This window comes from Dendrobates tinctorius, unplaced genomic scaffold, assembly GCF_039654945.1.
Source record: "Dendrobates tinctorius isolate UK_male_01 unplaced genomic scaffold, ASM3965494v1 ptg000030l, whole genome shotgun sequence".
NCBI lineage: Eukaryota > Metazoa > Chordata > Amphibia > Anura > Dendrobatidae > Dendrobates > Dendrobates tinctorius.
In genome coordinates this window covers 65,545,815-65,571,644 of record NW_027361698.1, presented here as the reverse complement: position 1 = coordinate 65,571,644, position 25,830 = coordinate 65,545,815, and the positions used below count along the sequence as shown (strand labels likewise).

Sequence of the window (25,830 nt, the reverse complement as noted above, 5' to 3'; positions counted from 1 at the left end):
TCCATGTACACCACGTCCACTGCATTCCCTTGGTCCAGTCCGGAGCTTACCTCTTCATAAAAGCTTATCAGATTAGTCTGACAGGAACGGTCTCTTGTAAACCCATGTTGATATTCGGTCATAAGGTTATTCTTCTCCAGATACTCCAGTATAGTATCTCTTAGAAAACCCTCCAGGATTTAAGACACCATGGCTCCATCAAGAGGAACACATACTTGACATTCTACAGGATGCCAGCTTAAGGGACCACGGCCCTAGATGGAGGAATACAGATCTGCTCCATTGACCATCGCTAAACCCATGGAGACAGTCAGAGAAACCAGGTTGGGACCCTCTGGTCACCTGACCCCATGGAGACGTTGAAAGAAACCAGGTTGAAACCCTTCGGTCACCTGGTCCCATGGAAATGTTTTGAGAAGCCAGGTCGGGACCTTCCATTATCCTGGTCCCATGGAGAAATTCAGAGAAGCTAAGTTGGGACAATCATTCCACATACTTCACTGCATTCGGTCAGCTTCCTAATCTTGTCATTACCTCCTTTTTGTGGGTGCCCACCAAAATCGGGGTACCACTTTTGGGGGTAGTCGGCCCCGAAGTCGCAGATGCTCTAATCTCGACGAGTCAGTGGAAGGCCGAGACTCTGTAATTTGCATCATCTTGGGTATTTGCTGGGACTGTTCTATATATTGTCTGTTGGTGATTCAATAAATTATTGCACACTGTTTTACCCTCACCCTGTGTTGTCTGAGTGGTATTCTGCCCTCGGTAACGGATTTGCCAAAATTTAGTGGGATGAACCCTGGTCCATGCAGTCTTTGTTATGACAGCCGGTCTAGTGGATGAAAGATGGTGTCTCCACAGATGCTTTTTCTGAAAAGCTATATTTTGATCAGAATTTAAATGCCGAACACCATACTGTGCAGCTTATGAATATTACACACTTACAATGGTAATGGCCTGTAAATTGACCTTGTAAAATCCTTTCCAGGCCAGTTGGCAAGGGAGATATGACTGAGAAAACTGTAACTTTTAGGAGAGATTGCACCTGATAAAATATCTATCCTTCTGTCTACATTGAGGGTCATGTCGTGTTCTTTGTGTAGGTTTCTTGATTATCTAAATGATGAGACAAGCACAGCGAGAACTTTGCATTTTACCATCCGCCAGACTCCCATGTCCATACACACCCAGATTATGAAACGGAGGGTTGACCGTGCAAAGGTTAATTTTCTCTGAAATGAGAGCTGCTTTATTCTATGTTATTTGACTCCCTTGAGAGTTCTGCAACATGTAAAGGTAACATTTCCACAAACTGCTGCTGTTCCTTTTGCACGAACTGATTTAATCTTATGAACAACCTGGATGAATTTCTGTCCTTTATATGCCAAAGAATGAGTTTTTCAATCCAGTAAAACTTCAGGCATTTATTTGTATTCTATTCATGAAAAACCTGTAATACTGCTTGTTATCCATTACAGTTTTGTCATTTTAATATATTTGTGTATTTTTTAGGAAAGCTGTTCAAGTGTAAAGATCTACCATATGTTGCAGAATTTTTTTTGATGTTCTACAAAGATAAACCCATAGACTGGCTCCTTGATCATTATCTCTGGGTAAAAGTGTGCAACCCTGAAAAAGATGCAGTGAGTGTTGTTTTTTTTATTATATTCTGCATATAGCTGACAAGTGCTTTAGTTAAAATAATTGAAATCTGTAGCTTTAATGCACATGGTATGAACTAACTGCTGCATTGCAGTGCATGACTTAAAAGGGTTCTCCACTAGTATAAAAATTCATTTTGGTGGGTGCAAAGCCTTTACCCAGTGGCGGATCTTAATAGGGGCGGATGGGGCGGTCGCCCCGGGCCCAAGGTTTTTTGGGGGCCCAGGGGCAGGGGCGGGCTGGGCCGGGTGTCAGAGAGGCAAATGCCCCCCGGGCCGCTCCCCCAGCACCTGTACAGTGCCGTCCGTGCCCTGTGCTGTGACGCCGCCGGCAGCAGACAGCCGCCCGCGTCACATTCTATGAGGCCGGGGCCGGGAGCTGTGCACGGCCGTCACCTTGACGGCTTCTCAGCTCCGGCTGTACTTCCGGGTCAGATGTCGGGCGTGCGCGATGACGTCATCGTGCACGCGCCGGCATGTCCCGGAGGATGCTGAAAGCAGAGGCGCTGCTGGGGAGCGAGCCGGCTGTGAGGTAAGTATGGGGAACTTTTTTTATTTTTTTTTATTTATAAAATGAATTAAATGGGGGAGGGGGTGAGTGGGGGCTGTACACAATGAAGGAGGGGTGACTGGGGCCTGTATATGATGACGGGGGGGTGACTGGGGGCTGTATATGATGAAGGGGGGTGAGTGGGGCTACACAGGATGAAGGGGGTTGAGTGGGGTTGTACAGGATGAAGGGGGGTGACTGGGGTTGTACAGGATGAAGGGGGGTGACTGGGGTTGTACAGGATGAAGGGGGGATGAGTGGGGGCTTCACAGGATGAAGGGGGGATGAGTGGGGGCTTCACATGATGAAGGGCGGTGAGTGGGGCTGCACATGATGAAGGGGGGTGAGTGGGGCTGCATATGATGAAGGGGGGGTGAGTGGGGCTGAACATGATGAAGTGGGGGATAAGGGGGACTGCACATGATGAATTAAGGGGTAAGTGGGACTGCACATGATGAATTAAGGGGTAAGTGGGACTGCACATGATGAATTGGGGGTAAGGGGGACTGCACATGATGAATTGGGGGTAAGGGGGACTGCACATGATGAATTGGGGGTAAGGGGGACTGCACATGATGAATTGGGGGTAAGGGGCACTGTACATGATGAATTGGGGGTAAGGGGGACTGCACATGATGAATTGGGGGTAAGGGGGACTGCACATGATGAATTGGGGGTAAGGGGGACTGCACATGATGAATTGGGGGTAAGGGGGACTGCACATGATGAATTGGGGGTAAGGGGGACTGCACATGATGAATTGGGGGTAAGGGGGACTGCACATGATGAATTGGGGGTAAGGGGCACTGTACATGATGAATTGGGGGTAAGGGGGACTGCACATGATGTGGGGGTAAAATTAACTGCACATGATGATGGGGGAGTGGGGCTGCACATGAAGTTGGGGGGGAAGGGGACTGCACATGATGAAATGGAAGGGGGGATAAGTGGCTGCAAATGATGAAGCGGCACTGCAGATGAAGTGAGTGGGTGATAGGGGACTGCAATGGATGAAGTAAGGGGACTTCAAATTAAAGTGGGGACATTAAAGTGGATCCCCTATGGCCAGGATCACGTTGGGCGATTTTGTGTGTATTGGCCGTAGGCCTACAGCTTATGTGCAACGTCTTTTTAGGCCATGTCCACACGTGGTGGAATGGTGGCGGGTTTTCCGTATGGACCCGCAGCAAACCAAGTGCTGCGGTCCGTACGGCTGTCAATTCCCGCACGGGGACCGCAGCGCTCAGGTGGGAAGGGGGGTACAGGGGCCCAGGTTTTATGAACAGCCCCGGGCCCATAGTCCACTTAATCCGCCACTGCCTTTACCTTCCCATCATATAGGAAGAAACTGGATGGAATGTGGAGCCTCCAACAAATGAGAGGCCACTCATTGGCGCCCCACCAGATATTATATCATTGCTGGGAAGGTCAAGGTTAAAACCTAGCTCTGCAGTGTTTGATTCGTGCACATGTACAATTTTCACTAAGACTAAGTTCCAACAGTGAGCTTGTGGTGCGTTTTTGATGATGCAGAATTTCAGCACCTATTTAAATTAGGTTACTTGCTTTTTTCATTGTGTTTTTGTTTGCGTTTTTTAACACACGTTTTTATCACATTTTTGACTTTTTTTCTTTGTTTGGTGTGTCAAGCTGTAAATAAAGCTTCTTTGTTTTTGATACTGTTTTTTTCTTTTGACAAAACTTGATTGATATACTTATGTGCATATTACAAGTGTTTTTGATGCGTTTCTGCAATGGAAACGCATTAAAAACACGTTCATTTTATACCTATGGAATTTCCGCACCTAATGCAAGTCTGTGGGGAAATCCCACACCCACACAGAAAAATCAGCATATCCGCAAGAGAAATTGTCACAGGTCACTTTATGCAGCATTAAAATGAAGCACAGCGGGCGTGAGATTTCAGTACATCCCATCCAGTTTTTGATGCAGGAAAAATACGCACCGCCAGAAACGCATGAAAAGCTCATGGTGGGAAGAATGTAGCCGTAGAGGCAGGAAGTATGGGGTCAGTCAGTGGAGTTGCTAGTGTGCAGTGAGTCTGCTGTTGTAGCAGAGGGCGAGTATGTAAGCTTATGAGCACAGCCAAGATGTCAGATGTGGCTGAGAGAGAGAGACCAGGGAGGGTCTCTTTCTGGAACAGGGGTTGCATGAGTCAGCTGGGTAGTTGACCAGTTTTGATTCTAGAGAAAAGGGAGTATTGGATATATACCTACTGGAGTGCAGGACATGTACCACATGTATATACTGTGATTTAATGCTGTAATTGCCCTTGTGCTGGAGCACGGCTGTTTCTATGTTAAAGTCCCTCCGGGGTGAATGGAGTTAATACACCTTGACGGACTAAAAACATTGCCTGTGTGAACACTGCTTGATGCCTACCTCAGCGCTACCTGTAAGAACACCTAATATATATATATACGGTATATATAACAAAAAAAAACTGGAACAGCACCAAGACAACACCTTACTGAAGTGCACGCTTCCCCAACCAGTGTTCAATTGGCATAGCAGGATACATAGCAAAGAAATCAGGGAAATAGCACATGGAGTAAAAAAGTGAACTTTAGTGCCCAATGGCGTGGCAACGTTTCGGATGTGAAATCCTTTTTTTGATATAGATATATATACACACTACCATTCAAGAGTTTGGGGTGACACAGACAATTTTGTGTTTTCCATGAAAACTCATACTTTAAAATCTAGTCCAGACATTGACAGGGTTCGAAAAAAAGATTTTCAAATTGAAATAACAATTTTCTCCTTCAAACTTTGCTTTCGTCAAAGAATGCTCCCTTTACAGCAATTACATCATTGCAAACCTTTGGCATTCTAGCAGTTAATTTGCTGAGGTAATCTGGAGAAATTTCACTCCATGCTTCCAGAAGCCCCTCCCACAAGTTTGTTTGGCTTGATGGGCACTTTTTGCGTACCATACGGTCAAGCTGCTCCCACAACAGCTCAATGGGATAGAGATCTGATGACTGCGCTGGCCACTCCATTACAGTTAGAATACCAGCTGCCTGCTTCTTCCCTAAATAGTTGTTGCATAATTTGGAGGTGTGCTTTGGGTCATTGTCCTGTTGTAGGATGAAATTGGCTCCAATAAAGTGCTGTCCACAGGGTATGGCATGGCATTTCAAAATGGAGTGATAGCCTTCCTTATTCAAAATCCCTTTTACCTTGTACAAATCTCTCACTTTACCAGCACCAAAGCAACCTCAGACCATCACAACATTACCTCCACCATGCTTTACAGATGGCGTCAGGCACTCTTCCAGCATCTTTTCAGTTCTGCATCTCACAAATGTTCTTCTGTGTGATCCAAACACCTCAAACTTGGATTCCTCAGTCCATAGCACTTTTTTCCAATCTTCCTCTTGCCATTGTCAGTGTTCTTTTGCCCATATTAATCTTTTCCTTTTATTAGCCAGTCTCAGATATGGCTTTTTCTTTGCCACTCTACCCTGAAGGCCAGCATCCCAGAGTCGTCTCTTCACTTTAGATGTTGACACTGGTGTTTTGCGTGTACTATTTAATTAAGCTGCCAGTTGAGGACCTGTGGGGTGTCGATTTCTCAAACTACAGATTCTAATGTACTTATCTTGTTGCTCAGTTGTGCAGTGGGGCATCCCACTTCTCTTTCTACTCTGGTTAGAGCCTGTTTGTGCTCCCCTCTGAAGGGAGTAGTACACACCGTTGTAGAATATCTTCAGTTTCTTGGCAATTTTTCACAGGAAATAGCCTTAATTTCTAAGAACAAGAATAGACTGTCGAGTTTCAGATGAAAGTTCTTTTTTTCTGGCCATTTTGAGAGTTTAATGGAACCAACAAATGTAATGCTCCAGATTCTCAACTAGCTCAAAGGAAGTTCAGGTTTATAGCTTCTCTAATCAGCCAAACTGTTTTCAGCTGTGCTAACATACTTGCACAAGGGTTTTCAAGGGTATTCCAACCATCCATTAGCCTTCTTACACAGTTAGCCAGCACAAAGTACCATAAGAACACTGGAGTGATGGTTGTTGGAAATGGGCCTCTATACACCTATGAAGATATTACATTACATACCAGACGTTTGAAGCTAGAATAGTCATTTACCACATTAACAATGTATACAGTGCATTTCTGAATCATTTAATGTTGGCTTCATTGGAAAAAAACTGTGCTTTTCTTTCAAAACTTTCAAAAATAAGGACATTTCTAAGTGACCCCAAACTTTTGAACAGTAGTGTGTGTGTGTGTGTGTAATATATATATATATATATATATATATATATATATATATATATACACAGTATGTATCTCTCAGAATGCGCATAGGAGTGTATTGAGGCTGCTGGAGTGCATTGCAGTCACAGGCGTAGCTGTGGTTCCAATATAGAATAAAAGTATGGTGGACTTGGTGACGCTATTTAACCAAGGCAGATTTAAGAAATCTGCCATAGGCTTTTATTTTTGGAGTGATCTAGATTATGGTAGTGGGGCGGGTCATTTTCTTCAACCGGGTCTTACTAGTGGCCAATGGCCACAGATCTCATTTAAAAACTCTGGAGCAAAGGGTTGGGTGTGTCAGTGTTGGTTTCGCAAGCTGCAGGGCACGTGGCTCTGCAACATCCGACTTGTGTGAGGTAACCAAGAGAAGCGAATGTCTGGCGCCCCTTAGCGTGACACGGTGGTGCAGTCGCCTGAAGTCCTGTAGTTTAACCCTGGTGGGACTCTAACACAAGCTTTACAACTGTCAGCTTTTTTTATTACTGTTAAAATGGCTCCAAATTACCTTCATATACCTTGGTTAAAGGGTATGTGCTCTGCTGCCAAGCTGCAAGGATCGCTTCCTGCCCACCGATTGCCCTCAGGGTTAGCCACCTTGCAGGGGCCGACCTCCGGGGCCCTGATGCAGTTGCACCGGATTTACATGTGGGCAGTGTTAGCCTCAGCATGCGGCTAACACTGCCTGCTATTATAGTGAATTGTTATTCAGACCTCTCCACGTCAAAGGGGGCGTCGAGAAAGGTGAATATTCATTTCTCATTAGCATCGGGGATAGGCTCCTGTCTCCAGCTGCTGCTCCACTGGGCTGCCCCCGCCCCCGACTCAGGGGCCCCATAGCAGCTACGTGTGCTGCTTTTAGAGAAACGGCACTGGCTGCTACCCCTGGAGCAGTGGGGGCTCTAGGCAGCTGCTGGCCTGTAGGTGTCAGTGACTGGGCCCACCGGAGAATCCTCCGGTTCTCCGGTGGGCCAGTCTGACCCTGCTAAAGTGGTTAACTTTTTTCCAATAAAAACAATTTGCAAGGAAAAAAATCATTCTTGATACCTTTTCTATGCTAATCTCTTGTAGAAGCTTTATGCTTTCTCTGCTGCTTTATTAGCCTACTGCAATTAATGTTATACCACCTCCAGATAAACTTTGGACAGATGCAGTTAAGGAGGGGATAGTGATGTGTCACACAGTTAAGGAAGGGACAGTGGTGCATTTTCCCTAGTGTTGGGTACAAGATGGGCACCTACAAGCCACTCTGCCTTGGCCTGGATAATGTCATATAGGGCTAGGCCAATGAACTTTTATGTTTGCCCTGAGTGAAAACTGCTGGAGGCTAATATGATTATGAACTTATTAAATGCACAGATCCTATAGTATCAAGCACAATCAGATTTAATGTTCTTTTTAGAAACACTGTGACCGTCAAAAGTCCAACTTGCGCATTCGGTATCGCCCGTCATTGTTCCAGCATGTTGGGACACATTCCTCATTGGTTGGAAAAATACAGAATCTAAAGGTAAGTTTATTTTGTGTTTTAGTTTCACTATTCCCCTTACACAGAACATGTGCTCATTTATAAACCTGGACTGCCCCTTTTAAATATGTAACCTGTCATACAGTACTGTGGCCCACTCTTATCTACTTAACCAACTTTTGCATGCCCTCTAGTGCAGTAGTATTTATATGGCTGAATCCAATGTCATAATACTGCTAGATTTTTTCAGTATAATATTTGTTATACTAGTTACAGATTAGGTTCCAAGGGGTATCGTTTCTCCTTGCGGAGAGTGACATAACAAGCATGCCGAGATGAGCAAGCTTAACATGTCTCCGCAAGGAGAAACATTACTACTTGGATCCCGGTCAGACACTTCTCACACGGCCAAACCAGATCTCACACTTTGCACTGACAAGGGGCAGTACACCTAAACAGCGTCTGCACATTGAAATTCTGGTTTGGCTTTTATCCTAAGTCATGTGACAAGGCTCGTTGAAGGGTCAGCATTGACTTCTAGGATTGCTACTTCCTATAGGTGGTGCTAGAGTTCTAGTCCTTGTCTCTGAAGAGACAATTTGCATAGTTACAGATTAGAGATGCAAGAAATGTTTTCTTTGCTTATGTTATTTCTATTTTGAATACTGATGCCAGTAGTAGATGAGTATTATTTAAATGTGCCGTGAATTGTAATATTTAGCTACTTGCAATAAATTGCTAGTTTGTAGTATGTGTCTTTACCGCTAGGATAAAGACTTTGACAAGAAAGTGTTACACAAGCCTCATCTGAATCCTAATGCTAAACTCAGCACTAGCCTGAAAGCATACCAGCATTACAGCCTGGAGAAAGCCTACAGGGGGGATGAATATTTCTGGTCCTTTTCTCCTGTGGCTGGGGATTACATCCTTTTAGAGTTTGAAGATCCTTTGCAGCTAGAAGGGTAAGTTGGCTCTTACCATTCATATCTGGAATTAATTTGCCTACAATAAGTTTTGTGAATTTTTTTTACATTTTCTCTTGTATACATAGCTAAAATAATTACCATAGGTAATAAGGAGTCATGTGTTCTCTATGCAAAAATGCATTACCCAAGCCCAGTGGAAAAGGAGGCTTTGTTGACCAGTAGATTGGCCTTACAGGTAACGCTATGGAGAGAATAGTTGAGTCTATTGCAAAGACTCCGATATAATATTGTCAAAATGAAGCCTAGGACAATGGGCACACAGAAAAATATCAGAAAAATGATCTGCTGTGTTGAGTTGTATGCAAAATATCAGAATACCTGATGGTTTCCACAATTGGATACATTTCTATTGAAAAACAACTTGGTGTTTATTTGTTTAGTCTTCTGATTATTTTTCATGAGCTTCAGGTTTTCAAAAAATGATTGAAAGAAGTCACCTGTCAATTCTTCAGGGTTTTTTTTGGCTATAAATAGACTCCATAATTTATAATAAAAGTACGGTAAATGAAAAGGCTACAAAAATGACACAGATCATATTTCTAAGTGTTATGAATTGAAAATGCCTAAAAACACTAGTACTATATTCATTGATTAATGGATTTAAAACAAAAACAGGAGCAAGTCACCCACAAAAACATGATTAATAAAATCCTTACAAATGTTTGCACAACATTTAACAAAATGCGTAAGGAAAATATTAACTGAATAGTAACTAAAACCACTTCAGGGGAAAAAAAGCATCTAAAAACACTACATAGAAAGTGCATTTCCTGAAGCCATTTCCACTTGAAAAAGACTCCGTATGCATTTCTCTCACCATCCTTACTTAAGAAAGTATATAACACTTTAAAATAGTAATTGAAAAATAGAAAGGAGGTTCACACAGCTTGTAGGGTAAAGGAGGTGCCAGCTGAACTGGACGTATCCACGATCAAACATATTAAAGTTAAATCAGCCGCACTCTGTCATTTGCAAAATAATAAATTTAATTTATGTAAATTTTACACTACAATAAAGAAGAAAACATTTTTTTTCCATGTGGGTGGCAAAAAGATTAAGTAGCGTGTGATGTATCGACCCCGTCCGGGTCTTTTTCAAACGTCGCTAAAAGACAAGTGTGAAAATACTGTATATACAGCAGATTATTTGCACAAAATCAATAAAATATACAAAAAATATTTCATATACAAATATTGGTAAAGCATACAATAAGTCATAAATCATAGAAGGCTGCTAGCAAGCATTTAAGAAAGGAATCAAAATTCAAATGAAGAAGCAATATTCAACATAATGAAGTCTCAAAGCAACCCTATACAGAGTATATAAAACACAAAATGAAAGAAAAAAACAAAGAGGAAACAGCTTGCAGGTAGAGACTATACTGGAATGTCTGTACTGATCTGCCTAATAGATTCATGTGGTGTAAAATTAGCATAGTAATTGTGACTTCATAATAAAAGTGAAGATCTCACCAGATCATCTCGTTAATGCTGTGTCACTCTAACCCAAATCACATGTATATTGGTACTTCCACTCTCCGGCTATACCTGGGCTCTGTTGATTGCAATGAAATGAACATTACTGAAACATGTAGGCTATAGCTTAGTTCAGAAGTGGCAAACTCAAGGCTTGCGGGCCGAATCTGGCCCACCATGTCATTCTATGCTACCCACGAGCAAAGTGGAGAGCCGCTTGGAGCAGTGCTGAAGTGTGCGCCGGAGCTCAAAATCTAAGGTGGCAGCCGCCCCCTGTGCTGACGCCACCCCCTTCATTAAATAGTGACTGTACTGTGTTGATAGTCAGTGCTTAGCAGGAGGTGGGGGGGCAAGTCGGCAGAGGAAACTTATGCGATCTTTGAATCTGAGTAGATGCAGCCAATACAGGGTGCGGTGCCAGCACAAGGAGCAGGTGCCAACTCTGTCAGAGAGAACAGTGCACGCCGTGAATATAGCCTGCACAAATGGTGAACACAGTTATTGCAGTCAGCCAGCACAAACAGTAAATGCCGTTAGGTAGCACAAAAAGTGAACTTGGCCAGCACAAACGATGCACGCCATGAATAGTCAGCCTGCACAAACATTGATCGCAGTCAGCCATCACGAACGGTGAACACAGTGATCGCAGTCAGCCATCATGAATGGTTATCGCAGTCAGCCATCATGATCGTTGAACGCAGTGATCGCCATCAGCCATCATGAATGGTTATCGCAGTCAGCCATCATGATTGGTGAACGCAGTGATCGCCGTCAGCCATCATGAACGGTGAACGCAGTGATCGCAGTCAGCCATCACGAACAGTGAATGCAGTGATCGCAGTCAGCCATCACGAACGGTGAACGCAGTCAGCCAGCAATAAATTGAATACCATTAGCACACAAGGTGAATGCAGTGAACATAGTCAGCCAGCAATTTTGTGTAGTTTTAGCTTTGAATCAGAGCCAAATGCAGTCAGTACTTGGCATAGGGAGAATCTTAGACTCAGTCTTGCACAGCTCTCTTAGCCTAACTAGCCAGTGACAGCGCTCTTTGCCCTGCTACCTAGGGACAACGCTCTGTTAGCCCTACTACCAAGGGACCGCACTCTTAGCCCTACTACCCAGGGACAGGCCTCTTAGTCCTACTACCCAGAAACAGCTTTCTTAGTCCCAACTACCTAGGGGACAGGTCTCTTAGCCCTACTACCCCAGAATAGCTCTTTGCCCTTGTACCCAGGAACACCACTCTTAGCCCTACTATCCATGGACAGCTGTCTTAGCCCTATTACCCAGGGACAGCTCTTTTAGCCTTACAACCCAGGTACAGCTCTCTTATATAGCCCTACTACCCAGGGACAGTTGTTTTATCGACCCTGGCCAGTCTGTGCATTGCAGTCCGTGCTTTGTACCGTATTGCACACGCACATCTGCATGAACCTTTACAATGACAAGCCACCCTTTGAAGGCAACCATAATGTGGGTGTTGTCCTCTGTGAAAATGAGTTTGACACCCCTGTTTTAGCTAATGAGCTCCTTCTATAAATGTATATTTCTGTGTTGACCTTTTGTAACTATCTTTACATTTGCAGTGGAGTGTAATATTATTATATTGCATAGTAAATCAGAACATGTAAGACTGTTTCACTGATTTCCTGTTTCTTATCTTGCGTTTTACATGTTGTGTATAGTTATTGCTTCATGGTTGTAAAAGCTGGATGTATTTATTTTGATACCTGTAAAAAGTTTAACATGTAGTTTTCTTGTCAGTTACCTTTTCAGGAGTGGAAATATTGAGCACCCGGGGGACAAGCTCTTTAACACTACTGTACAGGTTTTACCAGCAGAGGTTAGCAGCGCTTATATTACTTACACAGATTACTAGACAGGATACACTGTTACATAGAATTTAAAAAAGCTAAATTTCCATCAACTTCAACCTTCCTTATACTTGAACAAAAGCAAATAGAACCATAATATTTAGTATGAATGTTATCTGTTATGGCATTCTATATATTAAAGGGTTTGTCCCATGGCCTACAGTAGGAGCTCGCCGCTCTCCAGCCTCCAGCTTGTTGATGAGTGGACGATCCTGTTTGACAGTTCAGACCAAGCAGCATCTTTGCGCTGCTGGCTTTAACTGCCACCTTCCAATTCTGCTATATGAGGTAGCTTTCTCTCAGGAGCATTGCAATAGTAACATAGGGTACATTGAGACTTTTCTGTATACATTACAAAGGATACACTGATACTCTGCTGTATGCATCTCATAAAATACACTGAGACTGTGTACATCACATAGGATACCCTGTAACTCCTCTGCATATATCACATAACATAATTTGAGACTGCTGTATACATGACAAAGGATACATTGAGACTGCTGTATTAATCACATAGGATGCACTTGGACTGCTGTATATACATCAAATAGGATGCATTGAGATTACTGTATACATTACACGAGATATTGTGACTGCTTGTGATGTGTGCAGCAGTTGGTGTCTTCTATGTGAGGTAAACACAAAGGAGGCACTGCAACAGCTGCATACATCACAAAGGAGACCGTGTGACTGCTGCATAAATCACATAGGAAACAATGTGACTGCTGCATACATCATACAGGAGACATTGCGACTGCCGTATAAATCACATGGGAGACGGTGTGACTGCTGAATAATCGCATAGGAAACTGCATCCATCACTGAAAGAAGCAAGACATTAACCCCTTCACCCCCAAGGGTGGTTTGCACGTTCATGACCGGGCAAATTTTTACAATTCTGACCACTGTATATTTATGAGGTCATAACTCTGGAACGCTTCCATGGATCCCGGTGATTCTGACATTGTTTTCTCGTGACATATTGTACTTCATGTTAGTGGTAAAATTTTATTCAAATAACTTGCGTTTATTTGTGAGAAAAACGGAAATTTGGCGAAAATTTTGAAAATTTCGCAATTTTCCAACTTTGAATTTTTATGCCCTTAAATCACAGAGATATGGCACCCAAAAAACTTGATAACTAACATTTCCCACATGTTTACTTTACATCAGCACAATTTTGGAAGCAAAATTTTTTTTGTTAGGAAGTTATAAGGGTTAAAAGTTGAACAGCGATTTCTCATTTTTACAACACCATTTTATTTTTACGGACCACATCACATTTGAAGCCACTTTGAGGGGTCTATATGATAGAAAATACCCAAAAGTGACACCATTCTAAAAACTGCACCCCTTAAGGTGCTCAAAACCACATTCAAGAAGTTTATTAACCCTTTAGGTGCGTCACAGGAATTTTTTTGAATATTTAAAAAAAAAATGAACATCTAACTTTTTTTCACAAAAAAAATACTTCAGGTTCAATTTTTTTTATTTTACCAAGGGTAACAGGAGAAATTAGACTGCAAAAGCTATTGTGCAATTTGTCCTGAGTACGCTGATACCTGATATGTGGGGGGGGGAACGACTGTTTCGGCGCATGGCAGAGCTCAGAATGGAAGGAGCGCCGTTTGACTTTTTCAATGCATATATTGTATGTAGAAAAGCTACTGACCAAAAAAAGCAGGGATCACCAAGAAAAATAATAATAATTTTTATTTAGACAACCATTGACAACACAGAGATAAAAACAGATAAAAGTCATAACACATGACAGATCATACACAAGGCTCCTAATACAGCCAAACAAACATCCCCCATGGAACTGAAATAATTGGGCAATAAATGCAAATAACCTGAAGAGAGCTAGATATGGCAAGAAATAGTCAGTAACACTGATTCAAAATATATCTAATACAAGATAATGACATAATCAAATTGTCCATGTATCAGTAGGTATAAGCTCAAAATGTCCCGCAATGCTGCTGCAGCAATGTGAATAAACAAACAATTAACAGGGACAAATTGAGGTGAAACCTGGATAGATGAGAAGAAAAAAAAAAAAAAAAAATCACACCATGTGAAAAATAAACACACAGAACATGCTCTACAAAAGATGCACAAATAAAGTTGCCCAAGATATCTAGATAACCCTCTTACACATGGGGGAGCTTGTGGAGTGCCCTGCCCGACGCGTAGCGCTACCGCAAGGTAGCTTCGTCAGGGGAAAAATTGTCTGGAATTCAGATCGGACGCCATGTCGCGTTTGGAGAGTCCCTGATGTACCTAAACAGTGGAAACCCCCTACAAGTGACCCCATTTTGGAAACGACCCCCAAGGAACTTATCTAGGTATGTGGTGAGAACTTTGAACCCACAAGGGCTTTACAGAAGTTTATAACGTACAGTGGTACAATTAAAAAATCATATTTTTTTTTTCCACAAAAATGATCTTTTCACCCCAATTTTTATTTTCCCAAGGGTAACAGGACTCTAAAAGTTATTGTGCAATTTGTCCTGAGTACGCCGATACCCCACATGTGGGGGTAAACCACTATTTGGGCGCATGGCAGAGCTCGGAAGGGAAGCAACGCCATTTGACGTTTTTGGCTGGAATTGAGATCGGACATCATGTCGCGATTGGAAAACCCCTGATGTACCAAAACAGTGGAAACCTCCCACAAATGACACCATTTTGGAAACTAGACCCCCTAAGGAACTTATCTAGATGTGTGGTGAGAACTTTGAACCCCCAAGGGCTTCACAGAAGTTTATAACATAAAGCCGTACAATTAAAAAATCATATTTTTTCCACAAAAATGATCGTTTCACCCTCAATTCTTATTTTTCCAAGGGTAACAGGACCCTAAAAGTTATTATGCAATTTGTCCTGAGTACGCTGATACCCCACATGTGGGGGTAAACCACTATTTGGGCGCATGGAAGAACTCGGAAGGGAAGCAGCGCCATTTGACGTTTTTGGCTGGAATTGAGATCGGACACCATGTCGCGATTGGAAAACCCCTGATGTACCAAAACAGTGGAAACCCCCCATAAATGACACCATTTTGGAAACTAGACCCCCTAAGGAACTTATCTAGATGTGTGGTGAGAACTTTGAACCCCCAAGGGCTTCACAGAAGTTTATAACATAAAGCCGTACAATTAAAAAATCATATTTTTTCCACAAAAATGATCTTTTCACCCTCAATTCTTATTTTTCCAAGGGTAACAGGACCCTAAAAGTTATTGTGCAATTTGTCCTGAGTACGCTGATACCCCACATGTGGGGGTAAACCACTATTTGGGCACATGGCAGAGCTCGGAAGGGAAGCAGCGCCATTTGACGTTTTTGGCTGGAATTGAGATCGGACACCATGTCGCGATTGGAAAACCCCTGATATACCTAAACAGTGGAAACCCCCCACAAATGACACCATTTTGTAAACTAGACCCCCCAAGGAACTTATCTAGATGTGTGGTGAGTACTTTAAACCCCCCAGTGCTTCACAGAAGTTTATAACGCCCGGGCGTGAAAATAAAAAATTCGTATTTTTTCCACAAACATGATCTTTTAGTCACCATTTTTTTATTTTCCCAAGGGTACCAGGAGAAATTCGACCCCAAAAGTTGTTGTCCAATTTGTCCTGAGTATGCTGATACCCCATATGTGGGAGAAAAATACTGTATGGGCACACGTCGGGGCTCGGAAGGGAAGTAGTGACGTTTTGGAATGCAGACATTGATGGAATGGTCTTCGTGTGTCATGTTGCCTTTGGAGAGCCCCTAATGTACCTAAACAGTGGAAACCCCCCACAAATGACCCCATTTTGAAAACTAGACCCCCTAAGGAACTTATCTAGATGTGTGGTGAGCACTTTGAACCCCCAAGGGCTTCACAGAAGTTTATAATGCCCGGGCATGAAAATAAAAAAATCGTATTTTTTCCACAAACATGATCAATTAGTCCCCAATTTTTTTAATTTACCAAGGGTAACAGGAGAAATTGAACCCCAAAAGTTGTTGTCCAATTTGTCCTGAGTACGCTGACGCCCCATATGTGAGAGAAAACTACTGTATGGACACACGTCAGGGCTCAGAAGGGAAGTAGTGACGTTTTGGAATGCAGACTTTGATGGAATGGTCTGCGGGTGTCATGTTGCCTTTGGAGAGCCCCTAATGTACCTAAACAGTGGAAACCCCCCACAAATGACCCCATTTTGGAAACGAGACCCCCTAAGAAACTTATCTAGATGTGTGCTGAGCACTTTGAACCCCCAAGGGCTTCACAGAAGTTTATAATGCCCGGGCATGAAAATAAAAAAATCGTATTTTTTCCACAAACATGATCAATTAGTCCCCAATTTTTTCATTTTCCCAAGGGTAACAGGAGAAATTGGACCCCAAAAGTTGTTGTCCAATTTGTCATGAGTACGCTGACACCCCATATGTGGGAGAAAACTACTGTATGGACACACGTCGGGGCTCGGAAGGGAAGCAGTGACGTTTTGGAATGCAGACTTTGATGGAATGGTCTGCGGGTGTCATGTGCGTTTGGAGAGCCTCTGATGTACCTAAACTATTGAAACTCCCCACAAGTGACCCCATTTTGGACACTAGACCCCCCACGGAACTTATCTAGATGTCTGGTGAGCACTTTGAACCCCCAAGTGCTTCACAGAAGTTTATAACGCTCGGACGTGAAAATAAAAAAATCATTTTTTTCCACAAAAATGATATTTTTGCCCCCAATTTTTTATTTTCCAAAGGGTAACAGGAGAAATTGGACCCCAAAAATTGTTTTGCAATTTGTCCTGAGTAGGCTGATGCCCTACATGTGGGGGTAAAACACTGTTTGGGCGCATGTCAGAGCTTGGAAGGGAAGGAGCACCATTTGACTTTTTCAACTCAGAATTGGCTGGAATTGAAATCAGACGCCATGTTGCATTTGGAGAGCCCCTGATGTGCCCAAACAGTGGAAACCCCCAATTCTAACTCCAACCCGAACCCTAACACACCCCTAACCCTAATCTCAGCCCTAGCCCTAACCCTAGCCCTAACCCTAGCCCTAACCCTAGCCCTAACCCTAACCCTAACTGTAATGGAAAAATGGAAATAAATACATTTTTTTATTTTATTATTTTTCCCTAACTAAGGGGGTGATAACGGGGGGTTTGATTTACTATTTATGGCGGTTTTTATGTTTGCCGGCTGTCGCACGCTAAAAGACGCTTTTTATTGTAAAAATAGTTTTTGCATCACCACATATTGAGAGCTATAATTTTTCCATATTTTGACCCACTGAGTCATGTGAGGTCTTATTTTTTGCGGGACGAGTTGACATTTTTATTGGTACCATTTTCGGGCACGTGACATTTTTTGATCGCTTTTTATTCCAATTTTTGGGACGCAGAATGAACAAAAACCAGCGTTTCATGAATTTCTTTTGGGGGGTGCGTTTACACCGTTCCGCGTGCGGTAAAATTGATAAAGCGGTTTTATTCTTCGCGTCGGTACGGTTACAGCGATACCTCATTTAGGTCTTTTTTTATGTTTTGTCGGTTTTATGCAATGAAAACTATTTTATATAAAAAAAAATAATTTTTGCATCGCTTTATTCTGCGAGCTATAACTTTTTTATTTTTTCGCTGATGATGCTGTGTGATGGCTCGTTTTTTGCTGGACAAGATGACATTTTCAGCGGTACCATGGATATTTATAGGCGTCTTTTTGATCGCGCGTTATTACACTTTTTGTTTGGCGGTATGATAATAAATCATTAGTTTTTGCTTCGTTTTTTATTTTTTAAGGGGTTCGCTAAAGGGGTTAACTAATGGGGCAGTTTTATAGGGCGGGTCGTTACGGACGCGGCGATACCTAATATGTGTACTTTTATTGTTTTTTTTTTTTTTTTTTTCAAAAAATTGATTTATTTGGGGGAATATTTTTTTTTTTTTTGTAATTTATTTGGCGATTTTTTTTAAATTATTTTAACACTTTTTTTTTATTTTTTTTTACTTTATTAAATAGTCCCAGGTGGGACATCACTGTTCTGTGACAGATCGCTGATCTGTCACATCACAGATCACTGTGACAGATCAGCGATCTGTCACAGGCAGTGCACGAGGCTTCCTCATGCCTGCTCTTTGCAGGCACTGAGGAAGCCAGCTTCCTGCAGGCCCCCGAAGGCCCCCGTCGCCATCTTGGATTCGGGGACCTGCAGGAAAGGAGCCCCCGGCAGCAGCGCTGCACATTGCGCTGCCGTGGGGGGCTCAGGGAAGCACGGAGGGAGCCCCCTCCCTGCCGATGCTTCCCTTTAACCCCGGGTACACCGCGATCATGTTTGATCGCGGTGTGCAAGGGGTTAACGTGTCGGGGGCAGTCTGTGACCGCCCCTGACACATTGTGCCGGGTGTCAGCTGTGATAATCCGCTGACACCCAGCCACGATCAGCAGCGCTCACCACGTGGGCGCCACTGATCGCGGTAGACGTACTATCCCGTCCATGGGCATAGGGGCCCGGGTCCCATGGACGGGATAGTACGTCTGATGTCAGGAAGGGGTTAATGCATAGATTGTTAACTCTGCCCACAAATAACCTGTCTGTTTTATCACAGAGTGAGCGAGTGTTTCTGCCACAGACCTCTGAGCTTATCATAAATCAAGTCTGTGTCAATATGAGTTCAGGAGACGCTCCTGTGATGTAACAGGCAGGGAAAGGTGTTACTTTACAGAAGGAAACTACTTAGAGCGCCTGCTTTGTCATCTGTGTACTCTCTTATGCTTCCTCCCCTGTCCAGGAAGTGTGCTATGTGCGGAACATGAACTGGAGAAACTCTGCATGGTTGTACACAGCAAATATACACAGCAGTACATAGCAAGGGCACATTTATAAGGTTATCATACTGTAGCTTAAGGCCCGGTATCACATAGCGAAATCGCTGATGCGTCACCGATTTTGTGACGCAACAGCGATCTCGCCAGTGATCTCACTACATGTGACACATAGCGGTGACAGCCCCCCTCCTGCTGGATATCGCTGATCGTGCTCGAAAGTCCTAGGCCATTTTTTCATCGTTGGTGTCCCGCTGGCCAGCATGCATCGCTGTGTTTGACGCCGACGAGCGACCTCGTTGGCGACGCAGAACTCAGGGACGCAGGCTGGAATCGTTCAGAATAGCTGCTGTGTGACAATGCACCAGTGATCCTTACCAGGTTGTATCGTTGTCGGGATCGTTGCTGTGTCGCTAAAGAGATCTGCCTGTTTGGCAGCTTACTAGCGACCATGTAGCGACGCGTCAGCGATCCCTACCAGGTCGTATCGTTGTCGGGATCGCTGGTGCATCGCTATGTGAAATGGGACCCTTAAGGCCCTTTTACATTTAGCGATGCACCAGCAATCCGACCAGCGATCCGACCCGGTCAGGATCGCTGGTGCATCGCTAAATGATCGCTAGAGAGCTTTCACACAGAAAGATCTCACAGCGATGCAGCAGCGACGCAGCGCACGATACTCACCTTTCACACACAGCGATCCAGTCGTCCTCCCGCCCGCGTCCAGCGTCGCTCGTCGTCACAGCAGCTAGCCCCAGCAGGAAGCTGACGACGAGAAATGGAGCCGCCCGATCTCGCGCGATCAGCAATAACCAGCGGGGGAGCCGGTCGGAGGTAAGTATCACACATAGCGATATCGCTATAACGTCACAAAATCGCTGACGTTATAGCGATATCGCTAGCGATATCGCTATGTGTAAAACCCCCTTTAGGATAATTTTTAACACATCAAAATGTGGAGCTTATTAGGATTCCAAGATCTATTGATTAAAATGTGCTTTGTTTGTGGGACAACCCCTTTAAGTAGAAAAAAAAGGCTGCTGCTTGTCGGCAATCCTCAGATTTGCTTCTTTGGATATGGGAACACAATATCTTTTACAGATGTATTATGCCTGGAACACGTCTGAAAAGCGTTAAAAATTGCAAGAATAAATTTGCAAATGCACAGCAATGTATAAGGACTTGTGCATATGTTCAGTCTTTTTTACATTTCTTTTATCGACTTAATGATTTCAAAGATTTAAAAAGGTTATATCTTTATTATAGATAAATGTTAATGTAGTTATTGCAAAATTAAAGTTTAATCTCTGCACGTGTGCACCTGGACTAGTCTGGGTGCCCCATCACTAATCCCAGCACTTCGCTGTTATCATGACCCCAGAGGTGAGACTGATATCCCAGCATTTATCTAGAGAGAAGAAAAGAGCACCAAGCCATGTACACAGGGATCACCTAAAATAAACTGATATTTTAGTTGGTACTAATGGAAACTGAGAAAACGCATAAAAACATTTAAAAGTCATAAAATGACATGGCCAGCGTACAAAAAACTCACAAAAGAGCCACAGCCCTCAATCAAGTGACATGAACAGTTGGTACAAATTTATATATGCAAACATACAGTAGTGTCAATTTAAGCGTGTATGGTCAGCACACCAAGGAAAAAAACCCTGAGGAAGTCCCTTTTAGTGGCGACATGCGTCGGGCACCTTCTCAGTCCTCTTCATGTGGCTTTTCTACTCAGGCAGGACCTTGTGTCCATGTATCTCTCGTGAGGTATCTTATCTCTCATGCACTTTATTTCTTAGTCAGGCAGGACTATGTGTCCATTTATACTTTGTGAGGCTTCCGTCTTTTGATGCACTTTATCCCTTTTTTCTGCATTCTCTCCCATTTGTCTATGCCACACTTATTGGAGTGTGTGTGTAGTGTCTCACATATTGTTGTGTATATGTTTCAATACTCTAAATGCGCCTGATTACCTGCACTTACTGTGCACTTGTTTGTGACATTCTGGTCATTTTATTTTTGAGGGTGCATATTCATTACTCCCTTTACATATTGGTTTGGATATGATTAGTTTGCAGGCTTCCTCCATCCTGGTTCGTTTTTTTACTCTTTTGATAACCTCTTTGCATCGTTGCTTACTCACAGTAGGAATGGTCTTTCTTATTGTAGATGACATTGAATTTTTTTTCTTGGTGTGCTGACCATACACGCTTAAATTGACACTACTGTATGTTTGCATATTTAAATTTGTACCAACTTTTTATGCCATGTCACTTGGCTGAGGGCTGTGGCTCTGTTGTGAGCTATTTGTACGTTACCCATGTCATTTTATGACTTTTAAATGTTTTTATGCGCGTTTTCAGTTTCCATTAGTACCAAGTGAAATATCTGGTTATTTTAGGTGATCCCTGTGTATATGGCTTGGTGCTTTTTTTCTTCTCTCCTGATTTATGCTTTTTGACAGGCCTCCCGTGTATCCCTTTTATTTTGTGGTGCCCTCCGTTTCTCTTTTTGATATCTCAGCATATGCAGGTCAAGGAAGACAATACAGTCATATGTTAAAGTTTGGGCACCCCTGTTAATGTTAATCTTTTTTCTTTATAACAATTTTGTTTTCTGCAACAGCTATTTCAGTTTCATATATCTAATAACTGATGGACTCAGTTATATTTCTGGATTCAAATGAGGTTTTTTGTACTAACAGAAAATGTGCAATCTGCATTTAAACAAAATTTGACGGGTGCAAAAGTATGGGCACCTCAACATAAAAGTGACATTAATATTTCGTAGATCCTCCTTTTGCAAAAATAACAGCCTCTAGTCACTTCCTGTAGCTATTAATGAGTTCCTGGATCCTGGATGAAGGTATTTGTGACCATTCCTGTTTACAAAACAATTCCAGTTCAGTTAAGTTTGATGGTCGCCGAGCATGGACAGCCCGCTTCAAATCATCTCACAGAGGTTCAATGATATTCAGGTCTGGGGACTGGGATGGCCATTCCAGAACATTGTAATTGTTCCTCTGCATGAATGCCTGAGTAGATTTGGAGCGGTGTTTTGGATCATTGTCTTGCTGAAATATCCATCCCCTGCGTAACTTCAACTTCGTCACTGATTCTTGCACATTATTGTCAAGAATCTGCTGATACTGAGTTGAATCCATGCGACCCTCAACTTTAACAAGATTCCCGGTGCCGGCATTGGCCACACAGCCCCAAAGCATGATGGGACCTCCACCAAATTTTACTGTGGGTAGCAAGTGTTTTTCTTGGAATGCTGTGTTTTTTAGCCTCCATGCATAACGCCTTTTTGTATGACCAAACAACTCAATCTTTGTTTCATCAGTCCACAGGACCTTCTTCCAAAATGTAACTGGCTTGTCCAAATGTGCTTTTGCATACCTCAGGCGACTCTGTTTGTGGCGTGCTTGCAGAAACGGCTTCTTTCGCATCACTCTCCCATACAGCTTCTCCTTGTGCAAAGTGCGCTAAATTGTTGACCGATGCACAGTGACACCATCTGCAGCAAGATGATGCTGCAGGTCTTTGGAGGTGGTCTGTGGATTGTCCTTGACTGTTCTCACCATTCTTCTTCTCTGCCTTTCTGATATTTTTCTTGGCCTGCCACTTCTGGGCTTAACAAGAACTGTACCTGTGTTCTTCCATTTCCTTACTATGTTCCTCACAGTGGAAACTGACAGGTTAAATCTCTGAGACAACTTTTTGTATCCTTCCCCTGAAAAGCTATGTTGAATAATCTTTGTTTTCAGATCATTTGAGAGTTGTTTTGAGGAGCCCATGATGCCACTCTTCATAGGAGAATCAAATAGGAGAACTACTTGCAAGTGGCCACCTTAAATACCTTTTCTCATGATTTGATACACCTGGCTATGAAGTTCAAAGCTCAATGAGGTTACAAAACCAATTTAGTGCTTCAGGAAGTCAGTAAAAAGTAGTTAGGAGTGTTCAAATCAAGAAAATGATAAGGGTGCCCATACTTTTGCACTGGTCAAATTTTGTTTAAATGCAGATTGCACATTTTCTGTTAGTACAATAAACCTCATTTGAATCCAGAAATATAACTGAGTCCATCAGTTATTAGATATATGAAACTGAAATAGCTGTTGCAAAAACCAAAATTGTTATAAAGAAAAAAGGTTAACATTAATAGGGGTGCCCAAACTTTAACATATGACTGTATGTCATCCCTGTTCTCCTCCTCCCTGCACATGTTGACTTTTGATCACGCTGATGTTGACATGAAATCAGCAATGTGCTGAAATCGTTTGGTAACAGGCATGCTGGTAATTGCATCAACAGTGATCTATGATGAAGACCTGATTACAGGCATTTTTATGAGGCTGAGCCAGAACTCTTATTATGGGGGGCAAAGTGTGATGTCACGTTCCCTATACAGAACATTTCATACAAAATTGATGCATTTTTTTAGGTCTGATAAGGGGCTTGATGGGGTGGTGGAGGGGTATTAGAGTCAACAGTTGTATCACTTTTGCCTTTGAGTAATGATGCTTTTACAACTCTTACTCAGCCCCCCACTAAATTATTAACAGGTTGATGTGGGTGGACCATCTTTGTATTCTGGAAGAAAACCACTTGGCCTGCAGATATAGGGATAATCTACAGATTAATAGTCGGTCGCCTTATTTAAAGTTAACTTTATCATTCCCGGGAGTGGCTTGCTTCAGTCTTGCAGGCGTACTGGCGCAGCTACAGTCACCGCTCAGTACACAGTGAGTGGCGGATGTAAGCACACCCCGTGACTTTGTCACGTGTCAATCAAAGTCCCAGGGCATGCTTACAGCCACTGCTGACCGTGAACTAAATGCTAACTGCAGATTCTCCAGGCAAGAGTCCAACTGAAAGCCCGCGGCTACCAGGAGGATTAAAGATCCTTTTCTTCTGGTAGCGGTATTTCAGTTTGACGGCTGACAGCTTTGTGATGTTATTAACCTGTAGGTTAGTATCGCTTGGAGACCTGACACGTTCCCTAAATAAGCCACATTGTTCATTTGCACATTATCCAATGACCTTGAATGCTGCCTGTGAGCATTAAAGTCCAAAAGAGGTCTCTCTATACCGCCCTTCCTGAATACCATAAATACCCAAAAACAAGGAAATAAGGCGCATCAAAATGAAAATAAATGCAATAGATTTTTATTGTAGCCCATATAGCATAAACAAGGAGAAGAAACAAACAGGTGTGAACATCACCCAGTTGGTATACACAAATCCACATCAAATGGGCCACATGAAAAGAGCCCTATATACTATACATGTGCTCAATGAAGCCCATCAGCAGTGATATAACATAGACACATATTAGTGAAAAGCTCCTAAAATACTCCAAAAGGGAAAAAAGTAAGTCAATAGGCAGAAAACCTTTAATTAGGTATCTTTCAAGGGAACATAAGCCTAAAAATGAATTGTATTTCCATAGGGTACATGGTTTCATATACGGCATATGTGTTTCACTCAGCACTTTTGCTGCTATATTTGTGTGAAAATGGTAATGCACTATGCACATTGCACATAGGAATGCACATGGCACTTTATTCAACTGCTCTCTGCAGTTCATTACAGCAGTAGCTGCTCCGTCTCCATTGTCAGTGGATTACAGCTACCACTTTGGATGCATTCATTTTTAGGCTTATGTTCCCTTGAAAGATACCTACCGTAATTAAAGGTTTTCTGCCTATTGACTTACTTTTTTCCCTTTTGGAGTATTTTAGGAGCTTTTCACTAATATGTGTCTGTGTTATGTCACTGCTGATGGGCTTCATTGAGCACATGTATAGTATATAGGGCTCTTTTCATGTGGCCCATTTGATGTGGATTTGTGTATACCAACTGGGTGATGTTCACACCTGTTTGTTTCTTCTCCTTGTTTATGCTATATGGGCTACAATAAAAATCTATTGCATTTATTTTCATTTTGATGCGCCTTATTTCCTTGTTTTTGCCTGTGAGCATTGTAGCAATTCATTTAATGACCTTACCTACCTGATTATTTAAGTGTAGCACATAATGTGCCCTAGCTTTGTTTTCTTAACCTTATTTTCAAGTTGTTCCCATTTCTATACTGTGGAGTGATTATTGTGTAGCTTGTGGTCCTCCAGGTGTGGTAGAGCTACATGATCCAGCATGCCCTCCGTATCAGACCTGGTAGCTCCATTATAGCATGAGAGCACAAACAGTACTCGTTACATCTCGCAATAATAGGTTACAACGCAGTTGCAGTTATTTATATTACATTGTTGTTTTTTGTCTTAGAAAGTTAACAGTGTGCCTCAGGAACAGATAGATGAAGACGGGTTCATACAAATAGGTAAACCCTGTTGTTTTGTGTCTAACAAATGCCTGAACACAGAACTTTTGTCTCAGCTCTTGCATTTTCCTTTGATCTCATTTTTGCTTCACTGTTAGTTTGTGTCTATCTACAATTTGCTCACCATAGTTTCCCTATAACATAATATTAACTCATTTATAACTTCAATATTTCTTGTATATTTTTGCATACAATCTCTTATGTACAAATTCTCATTCTGAAGGTGAATAGTACCATAATCCAATGTTTCTGGTAAATTGTTTGTTTTCATGTAACAGGTGTCAATATGTGTATAGGTCAAATTCAGGCACTTTTGTGGATGGGTTTGAAGCACAT

General features: G+C 42.5%; 1 protein-coding gene across 2 annotated transcripts in view; it reads left to right on the top strand.

Moving 5' to 3' along the window:
* Positions 1 to 25,830, top strand: part of LOC141086257 (alpha-1,3-mannosyl-glycoprotein 4-beta-N-acetylglucosaminyltransferase B-like) — a 145,300-nt gene that overhangs the window by 109,681 nt on the left and 9,789 nt on the right. Inside the window, exons 8-12 of one of the 2 annotated variants that reach the window (XM_073572137.1) lie at positions 1,513 to 1,643; positions 7,904 to 8,011; positions 8,738 to 8,931; positions 12,198 to 12,276; positions 25,440 to 25,494. In XM_073572137.1, the coding sequence (XP_073428238.1) occupies positions 1,513 to 1,643; positions 7,904 to 8,011; positions 8,738 to 8,931; positions 12,198 to 12,276; positions 25,440 to 25,494 (567 nt within the window). The remainder of the gene's footprint in view (positions 1 to 1,512; positions 1,644 to 7,903; positions 8,012 to 8,737; positions 8,932 to 12,197; positions 12,277 to 25,439; positions 25,495 to 25,830) is intronic. The other variant, XR_012231557.1, reaches the window with a different exon arrangement.